The 18,438-nt window shown below is 44.8% G+C and overlaps 1 protein-coding gene across 1 annotated transcript; it reads right to left on the bottom strand.

Moving 5' to 3' along the window:
- Positions 1-576: 576 nt before the first annotated feature.
- ACBD3 (acyl-CoA binding domain containing 3) lies at positions 577-18,214 on the bottom strand. The gene is made up of 8 exons (XM_066178161.1): positions 17,951-18,214; positions 10,793-10,934; positions 9,630-9,770; positions 8,730-8,888; positions 7,135-7,309; positions 4,442-4,634; positions 3,501-3,785; positions 577-2,648 (listed from the first exon to the last, which is right to left on the bottom strand). The coding sequence occupies exons 1-8, from the start codon at positions 18,207-18,209 to the stop codon at positions 2,437-2,439; spliced, it is 1,566 nt and encodes a 521-aa protein (XP_066034258.1). The 5' UTR covers positions 18,210-18,214; the 3' UTR covers positions 577-2,436.
- Between the last annotated feature and the right edge of the window lie 224 nt (positions 18,215-18,438).

The raw sequence follows: 18,438 nt of genomic DNA, 5'->3' as shown, positions 1-18,438 counted from the left end.
ACCCAGACTATGGTCCATTGAACTCAGCATCTTGCTTCTCATAGCACAGCACTTGCTTTGTTCTCTCCAAAGAGAATTCTGCTCCCCAGCTGAACTCTGGGACCAAACTAGTGCACATCCTGGACTCAGCTCCAGGATAAGCTGCTTACCAGCAGCAGCTAAGGAGTAAAAAATGACTGACACAAACCTCAGCATAACTTGCTTTTTTTGCCTCTAAGTCCTTGCTTTTCTTCTGGCTCAGTCTAAACTGTGCATGGCCCTGTCTCTTGCCCTCCAGGTGTGGGATTTCAGGACTCTCTTGGTGGAGAGAGCTCACAGGTTTTAGCTGCCCACATCCAACCCCTTCTGCTACCCACTGAAAACTCAAAGAGATGATGCAGCTTAAGCTGGGCTCTTCCAGTATGGACAGATGGCCCCATCCAGTGAGCCAGAGACATTCCTGGGCAGAGCCTTTGACCACAGTGTGAGCATGGTGCTGAACCTCTGAACATGAGAGAGAAGATGACAAGCTTATCTTAGCTCAAGAGCCATACACAGCAATGCCAAGGTTTGCAAATTAATAAAAAGCCAACAGCATTACAGATAAATGTATTTTAATTAGGATTAAATACTATCTCAAGGTATCTTGAAATCGCACTTGTACTGTACTATCAACAGCCAGAGGCAATAAAAAAAAGTCTGAAAACGTAGTTCTAGCATCCAACACATGACAGTAAGTGCTGCCATTTAAAGCGACAAACACCGCTCCCAAGAACAGATATTCTCAGAGGAAAAAGTTGTAACATTTTTGTATGGACAAAAAAAAAAGTAATTTGAAGACCAGAAGAAATATATTAGTGCCTGCCTTTTTAAAAGGGGTTTTTTTTTTGGTTGTTTTTTTTTTTTTTTCTTTTTTTTACATTAAATACAGTTTTCTTTAAAAGCAAGGTACTTTCTAAATTCATGGTTTATATACTGTATGTACACAAGAGCAGAACATTGTACAGTGTTTTTGGATAAAGCAGCACTAACTAGCTGTAAGCCGGTACGGTGTTGCTGACCCAAAAAGCAAGACGACAGGTTAAGCACTCTAGGAGAAGTGTCTCCACGGTTGGTATGAGAAAAGTAAAGTATCAGGTATGTACAAACTGACCCTTCAAACAAACCCCACCAACTCAGCATCATTTGCCGTGGAACTGCACATGCTGCAGCTGATCAATGGAAGCCTGACTGCAAGAGCTGGTCTGAGACCCAAAGCAACCATTTCCTTTCAGTAACAAGGTGCATCACCCATGCAGAGAGCACTTGCAAAGTCATTACTACAGCATGCCACCCTTGGGCTCTGGGGGGAGCGCATTCTTACTGCAGCCTCAAGCCAAGGAGACACCTGCACTGTTTTTCCCCTATACAAAATACGAAATGCCCCAACCAAACCATATGAAATTGAGATTAAAGCTATGTTAAGTATCTGGATGTGCACCTGGCCTTTCTGCCCACAGTTACGAATTAAAGCAGAAAGTTTGCACCCCACTGTCACCAGTTCAAAATGGAGTGGCAGTGATTTCTATCATTAGTGCAGCATTAACTCCTATACTCTATCGAAGTGACTGACTGCTCTCCAGACACACAACATGTGTATTCAGGTCTTACAAAACTGGTTTCAAGTGTGTAGCTTTTTTTTTTTAGTCTACCCCATTAAAAACCCCATTAAACTCAGGAGTAGTCTGTGTCCTGTTCAAAGTCAATTGCATCAGAATGTGACTTTTATTCTAGGGTTAGCAGTGGGGCAGAGATTAAAGTTCTTCTTGTTACACATACTTTTAAACATCATTCAGCTTACACCTTCAGAAGAGGTCATTTGCTGTACTTTCAGGATGTTGTTCATCCTTGTCTTACACACTACACTGGTATAAGGAACTGAATGTTTCTTCTTTGATGAGGACAGAAGTGAGACAACTTGTTTCTAAACTGCATTAACTTAAAAGTTTCAAGTTTTAATGGTGTAAAAAATCTGACATTCAATTACAGTTAAGAGAAACTTGCTACACAGCAAACTGCATCCAAATCTACCAGTTACTGATGGGACCTTTAAATTAACCATCAACGAGTTATTCAAGGCATCCAGACCTGGAAACATCAGATCACCCAGCCAGCGAGTCAGCAACTCCCTCCCCCTTTTTCATGAGGCTTTAACAACTGCAATTGATGCGACCTCAGCACTGGAGCAAACTACTCCAATCCCCAAAAAGGTTAGGGAGATCCTGTGTTAAGCCCAATGCAATATGCATTAGTGTCATGGAGCAGGAAGATCCCAGTGTCTACTTGTTAAAAGTTCACACAAACCATACAGATATAGACAGGATGAAATACAGACTCAAAAGGATCCATTATGCTTGAAGGAAATTCCAAATAAAATGACATCTTCTGCACAGCCCAGCCTCAGACACAGCCACACCTTTATCTAGTATAATAAACTCTGTAGTAAACTGTTTTTGACCTCCATAGAGAGTAGGAGTTGTCAAATTTAAGGAGATAAACTCCTCTCCCTGGGTACTGGTGGCTGCCAGCATACACTTCTTCGTGACAGTCTCGTCTGTACACAGGCACTATTTCATCTAGCTGAGGCTTGTTGGCATTCTTTTTGGCTTTTTCTTCACTGCTTGTATTTTCTGCAAGGGAAAAAAAAGGGGTGTCAGTGAACATGGGTGGATGCTTTATGAGAGAAAGTCAGACTAATCTCTAGGGGACAAGGCCCTCTTTGTTAGTTTAGGAACAAGAGGAGTTGCAGGGATTCATACCAAGGCTGGGGCTGAAGCACTCAGAAGCAGAAGGAACAGTAAGCATGCTCACTTTATCATGATTTTAACAGTCTGATATTAAAACTCACCACACCCATCTCCCCAGCACAGCCAGGTCAGTTTGTGGAGATGCCAAACTAGTTTTCAGTAGCACAATCACCCACCACTGACAGCCACTGATGTGACAAACTGACTAGCACAGATTACTTGGTAGTGACTCCCAGAAAGCCACTGCTTCCTGGGTCAGGGCAGCTCCTTCCAAGCAAATCACATGCTCATTTCAAAACATTTTTGTGATGCTAGGTCCTCCACAGGCAAAGGCTGTGACCTGTGTCTCAGCCACTATCAGGACTTGTTCTCTGAAGCTGTTTTGCTGCAGCCTCAAGAAAATTTTCTCCCTAGAAATATCTCTTGAACAGCAGGACAGGATTTTTCCTAAGGTTTCAGAGTGCAGATCCACTGTGCTCTGTTACAGCACAGGCTTCAGTTTAGTTTACTGAATAGCTCACTTAGGAAAAGGATTTCCCCAGCCTCAGCTGCTTTAACCTGTCTGTGATCCAAGGAGGGGACTGAAGTTACTTGCAGAACTGCAGCTCCTATTCAAAACTGAAAACATGACTCCAGCCAGAGGGAAGCCAGGGAAAGCAGGAGATTACACAAGACCATCAGTGGGGGTTTCCCTCACAGCCAGCCCTGACAGTTTACATGCACTGGCGTGCTTACCTTCCTCTTCCTCCTCATCATCACTGGACTCGCTGACATGCACACTGACTGCAGTATTAGGGGAGTCTGTCCATTCAAAATACACCCCAAAACCAATGTCATAACTGTCTGTAGCAAACTCCCAAAAGAGGTAAGACCCCTCTTCATGAGTTGGTACTCTGACTGTAACCACTTCTCCTCGGCCCACTGTGATCACAGAATCTGCATCCTGACGGATTTTTTCCTTGAAGTCTCTGATTTGGGGTCGTGTCCACATGGATGGGGCAGCGATCACCGGGACAGAATCTGAGAGAGGGAAGGAAATATTCCAGTTAGGCTTTGTTTCAGTTATTTGTGCTACATACTTCAGTGTGCCTTGAGAGCACCTGAGGGCCCCAAGCATCAAAGCTGCTACCAATAATTTTTTTTTAACTGAAGAAGCAAATTTCAGCTCTGAAAAGATATATGAACCAGTGCAAATTTAATTATAACATTCCTAAATGCTACCATTTACCCATCCAACACATTTAAACCAACACTGCTTATGCAGAAAACCCTCAGAAGGCAAATGTACTGCTACAGGCGGCAGGTTTATATTGCACAAACCCTTCACTGGAAGGATCTTTAAACAGCTGTCATCCAGTTCAAATAAAACTGAGCGTATTTCTGCCCAGAACAGCTTTGTGCTAGAACTTCTATGCTCCTTTCCTTCAAGTCTAGAATGACAGGAGGTTCTGGATCCCATCAGCTTTGCTGAAGTACTTTTGCTGCTTCCTCTTTCCCTCCCCTCCCAAAGCTGAGCTTTGCCTATGCAATATCATTCTCCCATGACAGACATTCCATAGCTTTTTCACAGGCAAATGAAGCCAAATAAAGAACCACAATAACCCTGCTTAAGACACCTGAATCCTAAGAAAGGCTTTTGCTATTTATTTTTAATTAAGAAATTCAGCTAGCCCCACCTTTTGGTCCATTCTCCAGTGCTTCTTCCAAAACCTCTGGATCCAACTCTTTTTCAGGGCTGTCTGCATGTGCACTGGCCTGCCCATTAATGGATGGGGCGTCCCCTGGGGCGGGGCTGTTCACCTTTGATGCAGTAGTCAGGGCCGTCCCTGTCGCTGCCACCACTGCATCCTGCTGCTTCTGTAAGGCTGCCTAAAACAATTTAAGGAATTTAAGTCAAGTACAACCAAACTCTCACAAGGTGCCAGTTTTACACCTTCCAGCAGAAGGCATAAAGATAACATAAAGAATAAACTTCCCCCTTCACCCCACAAGGGGGCTTGACCCAGAAGACCAGAAGCAGCACACATTAACCAGTTACATCTACCCAGTCCCAAGGGATGTGAAGTCACGTGGTTCTAGGCAGGTGGGTACAACCTGAAGAAAAAAAAAAAATCAACTTCCAAATTAACTACAATACACACAAACTCTTGCACTCTTCTATGGAAGTTTTTCATTCCTATAACATTTCTATCAAAGTTGGAAGTGTGACTTGTTAGCTAGGTTTTTGTTTGTTTGTTTGTTTGGGGTTTTTTTTCTGGCTGGAAGGGTTCCATCCAGCCTGAGCTCATCCAGGTCTAACAAGAGTTGACTACTGAAGGTCTATTAGCTACTTGCCAATTTATGAGTTAAATAAAGAACTCTCTTGAGCAACCTCCCTGTCCTTTGTTATCAGCCCAGAGAGATAACACAGGCTTTTTTGTTGGGACAGGGAAAAGATGTAAGTGACAGTGCTACTTTAAAGGATAACCTAATAATCACAAGATTTTGATGAGCAAATGGAATATAGATATCCTGCAGAAATATGAAGACAATATAGAAAAATATCAGTTAAGATTTCAAATTTAAGCAACTGCACAGATGCTGTCCAGATTTCACTACAGCAGTTTTGTGCACTGAGAGAAAGGTGGTGTGAACTTTTCTATAAAACTATTGCACACAGCCTCTCCAAGATTAATTGCATCAGAAGCTGATCTGTAAGCAGAACAGCACTTTCTAACTGCTCTAACAGATCCCAATGACTCACAGACATCCAAAAAAGTATACCTCAGAAGTCTTATGGAAGCTACATGAGGGAAGTCCAAAAAGTAATTATAACAGGGCAGAAAGTCTCTGCCTTTCCTACACCACTTCAGCTCCATCCAATCATGGTTTGGCTTAGAAGGGAGCTATAAAGATCATCCAGTTCCACAGCCCTACCATGGGAATGGACACCTTACACCAGACCAGGCTGCCCAAAGCACCATCAAACCTGTCCATGAACACTTCCTGGGATGGGGTTTCCACAGCTTCTCTGGGCAATCTGTGCCAGTGTCTGACCACCCTCACTGTAAAAAAAAGTCTTCCTTATGTTCAATCTAGACCTCTCCGAGATGAAAACCTTTGCCCTCATCCTATCACTACAGGCCCTAGTAAAAAGGTCTTTCTTCGTGTTTCTTACAAACCCCTTTTAGGTTCTGAAAGGCTGCAGTGAGGTTTCCCCAGAGCCTTCTCTTCTCCAGGCTGCACAGCCCCAGCTCTCTCAGCCTGGCTCCACAGCAGAGGTGCTCCAGCCCTCTGAGCATCTTTTTGGCCTCCTCTGGACTTGCTCCAACAGGTCCCCATCCTTCTTATGCTGGGGACCCCAGAGCTGGATGCAGCACTGCAGGTGGGGTGTCATGAGAGCAGAGCAGAGGGGGAGAATCACCTCTCACCCTCAGCCTTCTGGCCACACTTGTTTTCCTGCATCCAAGGATACAGCTGACTTCCTGAGCTGCAAAACTCCATTGCCAGCTCATATCCAATGTCACCAGTCCAGCTCCGCAGGACAGCTCTCAACCCATTTACCGCCCAGACAGTACTGATACTAGGGAGTGCCCTGACTTGACCCACTGCAGGGGCCTTGTTTAACATCATGAGGTTCACATGGCTCCCTTCCTTGAACATTTCTTTACTAAGGGCATCAGCCTCCACAAAATACAAATGATTAACAGGAAATTAGTTACTGAAATTTAGATCTTTAGTTCAAGAACAGACTTCAGGCTGGCAGCTGCAGTCTGCCCCCCCACCCAAAACACAAACAGCTTATTGCAGGCAAGCAACTTCATCAGGTATTAGTACCTGATGAAGTCAGACAATAGGTGCAAAAGGAGAGAGAACTCAGCAGTACTCAGACTGGCAGGGAGAAGCAACGTCCAACCCAGCAGTGATGCTACAGTGCCGCAAATGCATGCTCAGCTAGAAACACAGGGCTGACCACAGCCTGCTGCTCTGCACAGATCTTCAGGAGAGTCACCTGAAGAGGTCTGTTCCTGTTGAGATGCACTGGTATGTCATTAAATTACAGACACACATCACCAATGCTGCAGCAGAGCGGTTCACATTTCATCTTTAACAGTAATATCAAACCAAGCCATTAGTAAAGACTGCTAAGTGTTTTCTTAATTAACAGCTGCTTCAGTAAACTCCTCCAAAAGATGAAACAAATAAAGGGGCACTGGTGTTTGAATCTGAAGCAGCATTAGTCACTAGCATGGTAGCTCTCCCCGTGGCAATTATGTTTTCAAGGAGATCACAGCAGACAAGTTAATGTGTCCTGGTGACAGCCTGGGTCACAAAACCCACGTTCCCCAGTGACAGCCTGGGACACAAAGCCCAGGTTTCCCAGCCATACCTGCTGCTGTGCCAGCTGCACCTGGTAGAGCTGCTGCATGTACTGCTGGTAATGCTGCTCCTGGAGCTGCCGGATGAGGATCTGCTGCTGCTCGTAGTTGCCGGGATACTGCTGGGCGGCGTACTGCTGGAACTGCACGGCCGTCTGCGAGTTCAGCGCTGCCATGATCTGCTGCCTGCCATGGGAGCACAGCACGGCCTCACCAACAGCTCAGGGCACTGCAGAGTCCCTGCCCTGAGCTGCCTCTGAGGCCACTTAAATCACTTCACTCCATTCTGCAAAACCCAACCAAGATAAATCTATGTAATCGACCAGAACCCAGAGCTAACACAGGTGTGAGTTTTGCCTAAAAATACGCCGAGAACATAAAGAAGGGAGCAACGTTTTCTACCCAGTGTTTGGAAACATCAAATGTTAAAACAAGAGCTCTTACATAATTCTCAACCTGTAGTCTGGTAAAGAGGTAGTGTTACACAAAACCCACATGACTAAACTCCTCAAACAAAGCAAAGGAAAAAACCTACACATGCTTTTTCCAGAGTCCATCCTTCCAGCAGACCTTCTTGAAATATTGGTAGGAACAAACCTGCTGTGGCACAGCACACCAATGCTTTTTGGTGAATCGAAGAAAAACACACCACATAACTATCTTAGTTTTCTGGTCAGTATGCAAACACGAAAAACATGACTGACAGCGGCCTAATTCAGGAACAACAACAACAACAGAAGACTGCTGCCAGATGGGACATCTGCATCTCCAGTAATCTCAACTGCTGAAACTTCATGAGGAACACGGGGGTTACATATGCACAGGCTGTTTTTCTCCCCTCTCCAAAGAACTAACAGAAATTCTATGGCTGAACGACAAGAGAGATCCAGGGCCTGTCTCATGTTACGTCCATCAGTAACCAGCTATCAATGTTTCAGAGGAAGGAAAAAGTATCACACAATTGCAAAAAAAAAATTCCTCCTCACTCTTCTTCTATCCCAAAAAACATTCTAAAGCATCAATATTAGACTGGTCTAATATCCCAAAAAGCAGGATTTACTGCTTTTAACAAACTGTGACCAGTTTAGATACACTTGGTATCCACATTCCTTTTCTGTCTAAACTCTTTATCTTCGTAACCTGCTATGACCATTTAATACACAACTCCCATTCATGTGAAAAACCCCCTCAACTTCAAGGCATACCACACTTCTTGTTACTTAGCACTGTGTGACACTTTGTATTGTATATATAAATTTATGTCTGTCTCTTACACTCCTCTGGCTCTCACCATGTTAAACAAGCAGCAAAGCTTGTGGTTTAATTATTTGCTCCCTTCTCAAAACCACTACATAGCAAGCACAGGATCTACTTTAGAGATACCCCCTGCTAAGACATTTTTATGGTGGAAAATAGTTGCTGACTGATGTGGAACAGCTTTACTATTCTCTTAAATATTACATGTGCAAAGCCAGATCTGTGTTTTCAGCATCTGGATGTGAAGGGAACAATGAAATATAATTAGAACTCTATATTCCAAGTATACAATTGTCTCAAATGCAAGGCAGTTATTCTCTTTCAAGTGTTGTTTGTTTCCACTACTCACTTCTGTTGTTCCATCCGAAGTCGTTCCTCCTCTATTCTCCTCCTCTCCTCTTCCTCCCTTCTCAGTCTTTCCTCTTCTTCCCGCCTACGTTTTTCTTCTTCCTTTTGTAACCGCTCCCGCTCCTCCTCTTCACGTCGTCTTCGCTCTTCCTCTTCTCTCCTGCAACATCCACTCAATAAGCCATTTCAGCATTCCTACAATCTTAGGATGAGTTATTTTCAACATGCTGTAACCTGCCTTTTGCCTGCCCAGCGAGGCTTTTTGTCTGGTATCACCTCCTCACACTTAAACTGGCCTGGAGAAATCTAACTGGACACACAAAAAAACCCACATTACTGCAGAGTTTTACTGCACTCAGCAGCATGACAAAGGTAAATTCTGTGTTACAATTTGATATTCATGCTAACCTGTTACTATGCTACCTGTATAGCAGAAAAAATTGCCTGGAAGCTTTAAACACATCTTCCAAGCTTTCACACATGTTCAATAATGATGTGGATACTATGATTTAATAATCACACCTGGAAGCAATAATAAGACAGCCTTTGTCAAGCTGCTAACCCATATTAGAAGAGAAGTTTAAAACTGACAATTTAATATATTTAATATTTAATACAATATTTAATATATTTAGTCCACAGACATATTTGGACAGAATGCTTTTGTGAAGCATTTCTTCCTAAGCAGATGACAGTATCAGCAAAATTTTTAAAACTCCTAAACAACCACCCATTACTGGCAAAGTAAAAAGGATTAAAGAGATCAAATGGTAACACAGCCACCTATGTTTCAAGCATTTCCCTTCCCAAGACAACTCCAATTTAAGCTAGCTGTGATACTGTCCACAGGCCAAGAGTTACAAAGTCCATCAATGCCAACACCAAAGCACCCAAATATTACCTTTTCTTTTCTTGCTCTTCTTTCTCTATCTTGTGGGAAGTGACATACGTTGAGAACAAGTGGCAGCACCTATGTAGGAGCTTGACAAATTCTGTCATAGCCTTTTGCTTTGACATGTTTCCAAGGGCAGCCCATTCCTTCCTGAGAAAGAGAATTCAGCTGAAATAACAGACTCAACTATTTTCAAGCCAGAAGTGAGCACTGACAACCCAGCAAAGAGAAAAAAGTTGGAAGACCAGGAATCAAACATTATCATTTGCAGTTTCAGAGAACCAACTTCTTCCCAAAGACAGTACAATGTTCTCTTTTCTCCTGTCTTTCAATTAGACATAACTCAGCTCTTACATGAAATTTCATACATCCCATCAACCCTACTTGATGGGATTCTGAATGATGTCCAAAAACTTCCCAGCTACAAGTGATCCTGAAGTATTTTATTAATCTCCTTCCACGCTACTTTGTGGGAAAAAAAAGTATACATTTTCCTGAATGAAGAAGCATGGTTAACAGCTACTGACTACAGCACTTCAGTTAGTTGAAAGAAACAGCCTTGTTCTTCCTAAGAAAAGCTGCATCCTTTTGTGCAAAAACAGTGCACTGGGTCCACCTCAGAGACGCCACTGCTGTGCTGCACATTGCCTTCACTCTAGAACACTAAAAAGAGCAACAATGAACATGAGAAGTGCAGCCTGAGCTGCAAGCAACACAAGAGACATACCCGAGACTTCCCAGGTCTCATAAAAGATTTACTCAGTTTGAATGCATCAGGTTTTAATTTTCTGACTTCAGAGATTATCTTTGGTGTTAGGACAAGCTGTGGTGAATGCTTCTACCACTGGCAAAAGGCTTGGTCTGCTGTAACCATGGTGTGGAGTTTGGATGAAACATGGGCCTGCACATGAATGCATCTTAGACTGTCACGAGAAACTGGACTGTCAGCAGAGCAGCTTCTAGTGTGGTTGAAAAAAACCCAAGCCAACAATCTTCCCTTAGTTCCTGTACTGAACTGTGACTCTCACTTCTAAGATATATTTGAAGAGGCCACTTTCACTTTCCACTAACACAGACACTTGAGATAATCCACATACTTGTAGAAATTGGATGATGTTATCTTCTCACAGGAAAAGCAGAGTTAAGGCAAACGAAAGCACCAGCCCTTTTACCTTCTATCATTCCCCAGAACATCAAAGAATCCAACTTCAGGGCAAGTGTCAGGGTTGTAAGGTCCCAGCAGAACCTGCTTGTGCAGTGCCACAAGTTTGAGCTTTTCTTCGTATGTTGGATGAAAGGCTTTGCCATCTTTTTCTGTAGGGAAAAAAGAATAAAGAAATTTTCACTGTTGTGATTAATTAAGCACAGAATATGAATGAGGATGTTGCATAACCATTACCACGATTTCCACCGTAAAAAAGGAGAAAAAAGTCAAGTCACAAAAGGTTAGACAAATTAAGTCAGTTCTATTTAAATAAAATATAGACCTGTCCAGAAGAAACACATCTACTTCAGCTAATGAAAACTTCAGTGCGGAGTGCTTTGCATCCCACTATCTACAGTCAGTCTTAGTGAGTCAGTTATCACAAAAATATTTACATGAATTTGTTGAACGTCACACCATATGGATCTATATCTCCAAAATATTTAAAAACCTTAACTGAATTCAAATGTGTCTGCCAAGCGTCTACTCTAGCATGCATAGGAAGGATTTTCCACAAAGAAAGATGTGATGTTAACTTTATAAACTGCTCTCCTTTCATGCTCTTCACATTGATGAAAGCAGAACAACCAAGGTTGAAGGCAAGGAGAACAGCAGAGAGGAAAAATTAAGAGTCAAGGAGAGTTGTCCTTGAGGGAATACAATTGCTGCCATTGGCCAAGGCAGCTGGCATAGCCCCTCACAATGAAAAGCCTTGCAGCTGCCTCCATCAGCACAAACACATACAGTGAACTCTGACAACAGGAAGGCAACATAACCCTGAACATGTTCCAGTGGCTCCACAGGAACCTCTTCTGAAGCATTCCCAGTTAGATCCCACCATGCTTTTACTGGTAAGAAGATACCTGCATTGATTTAAAATGATACATAAACTAGTTGGTGAGGACTTAACACATTTAAATTGTCAAAACAAATCAATGAAACGGGCATTGCTGTGTGTGACTACACTGCTTATTAAGAAAAGACGTTTTTCTTGAACAGGAAAACAAATAAATAAGCACCATCTCCTTTTAGAAGAGCTGAAATGAGGAAGACCACCAAGAGGTAAAAGACAGTCACTTTCCATGACTCCACAGCTCTCCATGTAACTGGGAGCTGGAGACAAAGCTGCCACTCATTCCCAGTTCTCCTTTGGAGCAAGTTGTTTACAGGCCCAAACTGAACAGTCCACACCTAAATTTCAGGCTGACACATACTGCAGAATTTCTTGGCTGACACCTGGGAACAGTTATTAATAGGGAAAGAAGCAAATCTCACAATGACAGAGGAAGGAAAATACCCCTACTACAGCTTACTGAGAAACTCAGAGCGAATACTTCTGGAAATCAGAAACAATCCCAGCAGGAAAGCGCTTGCAGCTCACAGCAAGACACTCTATTTTTGACAGAGAAAATTCAGTACACTGCTGGACTTACTCAGCTGAAACATCACAAGGAACCACTACATGCATGCCATTTGTTTTGAAGCCACAATCAAATGATTAGGAAGGCAAATATTTAATTACTTATTATCCATTCCTAGGAGTCCACATCATTCTTGCAGAATTTCAAGTATTTGCTCTTGTTGCAGTGACACACAACCTTACAGCAAATATAGCTGCCAGCTTCAAAAACAGAAGCCTTTCTCCACAGAAATATCTACTTCCAAAAATATCTGGTGGAGTAGAAAAGGGGGGGGGGATGTAAAAACTGAACCAGAGTCTACTCAGTGTATACAATGAAAGGACAAGAGGCAGCTGACACAAACTGAAGTACAGGAAATGCCACTTAAACATTTTTATGGGGTTTTGTTTGTTTGCTTGAAGTTGGTGTTTTGGGGTTTTTTTTTAGTGCTGTTGTTTTTGTTTCTTAAACTGAGAGTGATCAAACAGGTTGCCCTGAGAAACAGGGTAGGCTGCCCTGGGAAGTTTTAAGTCTCCATGATTGGAGATGTTCAAAACCCAAATGGAGACAGTGACACAAAGCCTGTACAGAAAAGGAGGGCTACACCTGACAATGGCCAGCAGTCCCTTCCCACCCCAAGTCTGTGATCCTTAAGGGAGGCAAATCACCACGTTCTGGTAAACTCCTGCTCTCAGGCCTTCCGAAGAGCCCTCTGCCTTTCCCTAAACTCTTCACAATTTACACTCAACTCAGAATTTACTTATTAGGTAACAAGCACTTCCATTAGCCTCAATAAACAGCGTGTACTTCGAAATAATACTTAATATCCTGGGGCATCGTGCTACAAAGCAAGTCAATTGACAGAGGTACTGCACTGAAATTTTGCCAGGCTTCTGAGCAAAGCATGATTCTCAAGGGGGTCCCTACAGCACAGTTTACTTTTCACAACTGATGTACCTACCATCTGTCTGGCCAAACACACAGCTATTTGCTGTACAGAACTGCTACCTAAGCCAGATAACATCATCAGCATTTGAGCTCCTGAAGAAAGTTAAGGTGAAAAAACCTTCATTTCCCGTGCAATGCACAGCACATCTGCATTTTCACAGAACAGAGACGTCAAACCTTATGCCCTAATTACTGAGAGAAGCCAAAATCTGCATTTACAAAGAATGGTGACCCAAGGGAAGAACAACAAACAAGCTAAATAAGAGGGGAAAAGAGGAGAAAAATACAAGACAAGCTTTCAGTGACTTGTAGATAATGTAGCTTAGAAGCAAATGATCAGCAAAACACTTGCAGCCAGTCAGACAGTGAAGTTTCATACTAACTATTTTGAACTCTACAGCATAAACCACACTGTATAATCACCCCAAAGATCAGGAATTGTTGGTGTTTAACTGAACCAGAGGACCTGAATTCATCTGCAGAGTCAAATATGCCAGAAAGAGCATTAGTGTGTCTAGACAAGTAGAAGTGCCAAATGTATCCAAGCATCCGTGAACGCGCCATTTAAGCAGGCATTACCCACACACCTCGTACAGCTGTCGGGGAAGTGGAAAAACATCAAAGAGCTCCAGGGAACACACTGAAAAATCCAAAGGACGTGCACAGCAGTAACACAGCAACTGTACAACCTTCCCTAAGCCACTGGTGTCTCTGACACAACAAGGCCAGGAATACGCTCAGTTTTCAACCACAAGAGAAAGACGTCACCGTGTGGCACCGTATTATTGACATGAATTGATAAAAGCACGCAAATTTAGACACAAAGGAGTTTAATACATAGCTTAAGAGATCGCACTGTGCAAGATACTGTTACTCCTCTGTAACTTCAGATTTTTCCCCTTTAGAAACACTGCAAACCATGCTGCACCTTCCACTCCAACTTCACCTACTACACCCACTCTAAACGTCTAATTCCATTGGGATAGCATTCAGTTGAGTCATCTAGAAGCAGCTAGAAAACAATTTGTGAAGAGTGATTTTTCACCTCATAGCTTTTAAAATCAGAAGTCATGTATGTTAATTCTACTCATTTGCAACATTCTAATGAGTGAGACCAAAACAGAAGTGTGAGGATTGAACTGCCTGCAGAGCCCAGTTCACTCCTACACTCCTAATCCTCCTCTCCTGAAAGTGTTCTGCATCAACAGAATTACTGACTGGCCCTTCCAATTAAATATGATCAAAGCACAACTTCACAAATGTAGATACATGATAGGGGTTTTCATATTCTTGACAACAACAGCCTACTTAATTTACGAATTACAATCATACCATCAAATTAGTTCTCAAAAAAAGAGGTCAAACAATTAATTGAGAATGATGTTCTGCTGAGGTTGAAGATGCATTCTTGTTAGGATAAGAGGAAATAACTTAGAGCAGTCAAAGAAAATTAGAGTACTTAACATTCCAGGAGAGCTTTAAGATAGCAAAATGATATGGTTTGTGCACTGTCTGCTCAGATGCGCTGTGCTGCAAATCACTTTAGACAGTGCATGAACACTTCAGGGACCGTCATATATTGAAGCTTGGCTGCAATGGTATTTCAATGACAGGATGTGGAAAACAACAAAGCCAAGCTGATCCTGAGAGAGATTTGCTGGCAGAGCTATGCAAGCCACCCTCTCCTGCTTTAGGACAGAGCTTGAACAGGTTACCCTCAGCGGCATAACTCACACCAGCTCAGCAAGCAGAATAAGCCATCAGAGACACTTCTACTGTGCCAGATGCCCCAGGGCTCACAATCACAGGCAGTCCTAGAGACAAAGAAATGTACAACGACTGTAACACGACTGATCTCCACTGTACACTGGATCCAGCACAGCGGAGCAGATTCTTAATGGCAGCCAAAATGCTGCTCGACCTGCACTAGACTTAACAGAGCAGGAAGGGAAAGAGTGCATAAGAGAAAGAGGGCTCTTCTTTCCCACAGAAAAATGGACTGGAACACTATTCCCATCTATTTTCTATGCCTCTCTTATTCTGAAAAGCTCTCTTCACAAGCCATTATGAAGGTTAAAAAACCCCCAAAACAACAAAACAACAAAACCGAAACAAAAAAGACAGTGAACATCTCCTGCACAGCCTAAGGCCTGACAGTTGAAGTGACCCAGGGTCAAGCATTTCAGATCTGCTCTAGATTTGTCTTTATCAGAGACAGAATAAAGTCGCTTTTGAGTCCCTTTAATATCCTAGCCCAGTTTCCGTTGTGTTTTGCACATTGTTTACACACACTCCCACCCTGTCTTGTCTCAGCAATTCTGTTACCTGCAATATGCCACCACTGACAAGTGTTAGCAGTCATTGTCATAAGCAAACTCAGATTCAACTTCTCTTGGACAAAAGTACACCAAGAGTTACAGACAGCTTGGGCTGCACTCTGAAGCAGAAAAAAAAAGCTGCTTAACTATCGGCATAGTTTTTAGAAGAATGGTCAGAAATGAGGTCTCAGCACTGACCTATTAACATGGGCCACCCTTCAGATAGATCCGTTGCCTCCCGAAGTATAGGAGGAATCCCTACTTGCTCCTTGGCATGCACAGGGCTGCTAACCAAGCGTGCCCACTCCCACAGTTGTTCTGACAGCATGAAAATAATTTGAAAATGAGACCACTTATTTTTGGAGCTGTGCAGATATAGAACAAGCTGGCAGAATCAGTAACCCAAGTATTACAAGCTCCTGTAGCTCCCCATCAGATCTATAAATAAAAATCTTTGTGTTATGTCACTTCTAGGAAAAAATCTACAGATGAAATGATGGGTAATGACTTTGTGAGTTATTCCAGCCACAAGGATAGAGAAACAAGGTTTTCACTGGAAAGACTGACAACAAGATTGAATGGGGAAAATTATCATCTTATCAGCACAACCATGAGTTACAAGAAATTGCAGAAGCCTAAAAAAGGAGCCGGAGTAAGCTGAAACATGTTGATACTAAGTTTTGATTAAAAAGAACAGCAACAAAAGAACCCCATTGCTAAGACAACAAGGCAAGGAACTGGAACCTACTCATAAGTAACACCCCACAGACTTCACCATCAGCAAGAAGATAAAGCCAGAACATAAATTCTGTTAAAACATGATATAATAGATATAGGTTATTGCCACATAGCAGCAATATAGATAAAGTCATTCACAGCACGGAATTTTTGCATTGCAAACACAAGTTCACACTGGGAACACACTTTACACTGTAAAAACAGAGTCCCGTAGAATATTCAACCCAAGAAGAAGACAGAAGAAGACCACAGCTGACTGAGACAAAGAATGTGCTACTGCAGAGACGTTGCTTTCTGCACCATTAAAAACAACCAGAACTCTTTTAAGCAACTTCTTTTACAGAAAGAAGAAAGAGACATTAAGTACAGTGCTTCCACAACCTGACAACCTCTGATACAGGAGGAAAAAAAATGTAAGATCTTATGATCCCTTATGTTTTTTTAGAGCTTAAGAAAGTAACACCTCTGTTTATTAGCATGCTAACAAAATAACTACTTTGTGGAAGGGTATCAGAACAGAGTCAAAGAACCAGGGCTTAAAAAAACTGCTTACATGCTCCTAACAACCACAAGGTGCAGGTCAGTCAACGTGAAGAAAGACAACTTCGTCCTTCCAGCAGCGTTTCCACCTGCCGGCAGCGCTTGCCCTTAAAAGAGGCAGCCTCCCTGGGAGGTCATCTAACAACTGACTGCCACAGGACTGACCTTTCCAAGTGCAGAGCTTGTCTTCCCTAGTGCAGGCATGAGGCTGGACTTCCTGCTCCACCTGAAGCAGTGTCTGCCTGAAAGCCACAGGAGTGATACACTGCTGAAATGCGGTCAATGTAGTGAGCATAGCTCTTCCCTCAAATCCCCACAGCCCACTTCCCCCTCCAGAAGAAACCAAGCGTGGCAAGATACGTCCATGTTCCCACAGAAGCAAACCTGGCTACAGGGGATCCCAGCAAAAACACTCCAGGTCTACACCCTGGCAGGTACTTCACAGCTGCCTGCTGGGGTCATGGCAGATTCATTGAATCAATTGGGCTGGAAAACATCTCTGAGACCATCGAGTCCAACTTATGACCAAACATCGCCGTGTGAACTAGACCACGGCATTGAGTGCCACGTCCAGTCTTTCCCTAAACACCTCCAGGGAGAGAGACTCCCCCACCTCCCAGGGCAGCCCATTCCAATGTCCAATCACCCTTTTTGTGAAGAAATTCTTCGTAATGTCCAACCTAAACTTCCCCTGACAGAGCTGAAGACTGTGTCCTCTCGTCCCGAAGGAGCGCAGCCAGCCCTGGAGCCGGCAGGCTGAGGAGAGGGCACGGCACCTCCCGCCAGGATCCGGCTGTCAGCAGGCGCGGCACTCCTCACGGCGAGCGCTCCTCGCCCACGTCTGCGAGCTTTCCCCTCCCGTGCCACCGGCACGGAGCTCTGTCGCTCCGGTTTTAGGCGGGGTGCTGCACACCCCCGGCAGTGCCACACCGCGCCCGGGGCAGCCTCTGCCCGCGGCCCCGGCTCACGTCCGGCACCAGGAAAGGCGCATCCCCGCGGGCCGCCGGGACACGCTGCTCGTCCCGGCACGCCGAGCCCTCCCGGGGCCGCCCCCCGCGGCTCTCGGGGCACCTGAGCCCCGCAGCCTGGCCCGGCGGGCGATGCCGCCCGGGGCTCCCCGGTGCCGGTGGCCGCCCCGGTTCCGGGGGGGGCGGTGCGGGCCGGGCCGGCGGCCGGGCTCACCTTTGAAGAAGCGCAGCGCCAGCCCGTAGAGCTCCTCCAGCGCGAAGCCCCAGCGCCGCTCCAGGCTCAGTGCCGCCTCCTCCGCCGCCTCGCCGCCGGCCTCCGCCGCGCCCGGGGAGCCGGGGCCCGCTCGGCCCCGCCCCGCCGCCGGCTCGCCCTGCGCCGGCCGCGCTTCGCAGGGCGGCACCTCGGCGTTGGGGCTCAGCGTCAGCCCGTCCACCGAGACCTCGAGCCGGTCCGAGCTCAGCACCGCCGCCATCCTCCTCCTCCGCCGCCTCCCACCCGCCCTCCGCCTCCTGCTCCGCTGCGGCGGCCACGTCCCGACTTCCCGTCCCCTCCGACCCGGATCTTCCGGGCCCGCCCCGCCCCGCCCCGCGGCAGCCGCGCCGTGGGATGCTCGGGGGGCCGGGGCTGGCGGCCGGCTCGTCCCCTCTCCTCCCGTCAGGGACACTGCCTGCTCCTGGGGCTGGGCTGCAGCACCCCGGGAA

Source organism: Chamaea fasciata, unplaced genomic scaffold (assembly GCF_029207755.1).
Source record: "Chamaea fasciata isolate MVZ Bird 193981 ecotype frontalis unplaced genomic scaffold, bChaFas1.0.hap1 SCAF_3, whole genome shotgun sequence".
NCBI lineage: Eukaryota > Metazoa > Chordata > Aves > Passeriformes > Sylviidae > Chamaea > Chamaea fasciata.
This window is presented reverse-complemented; position numbering and strand designations above follow the sequence as displayed.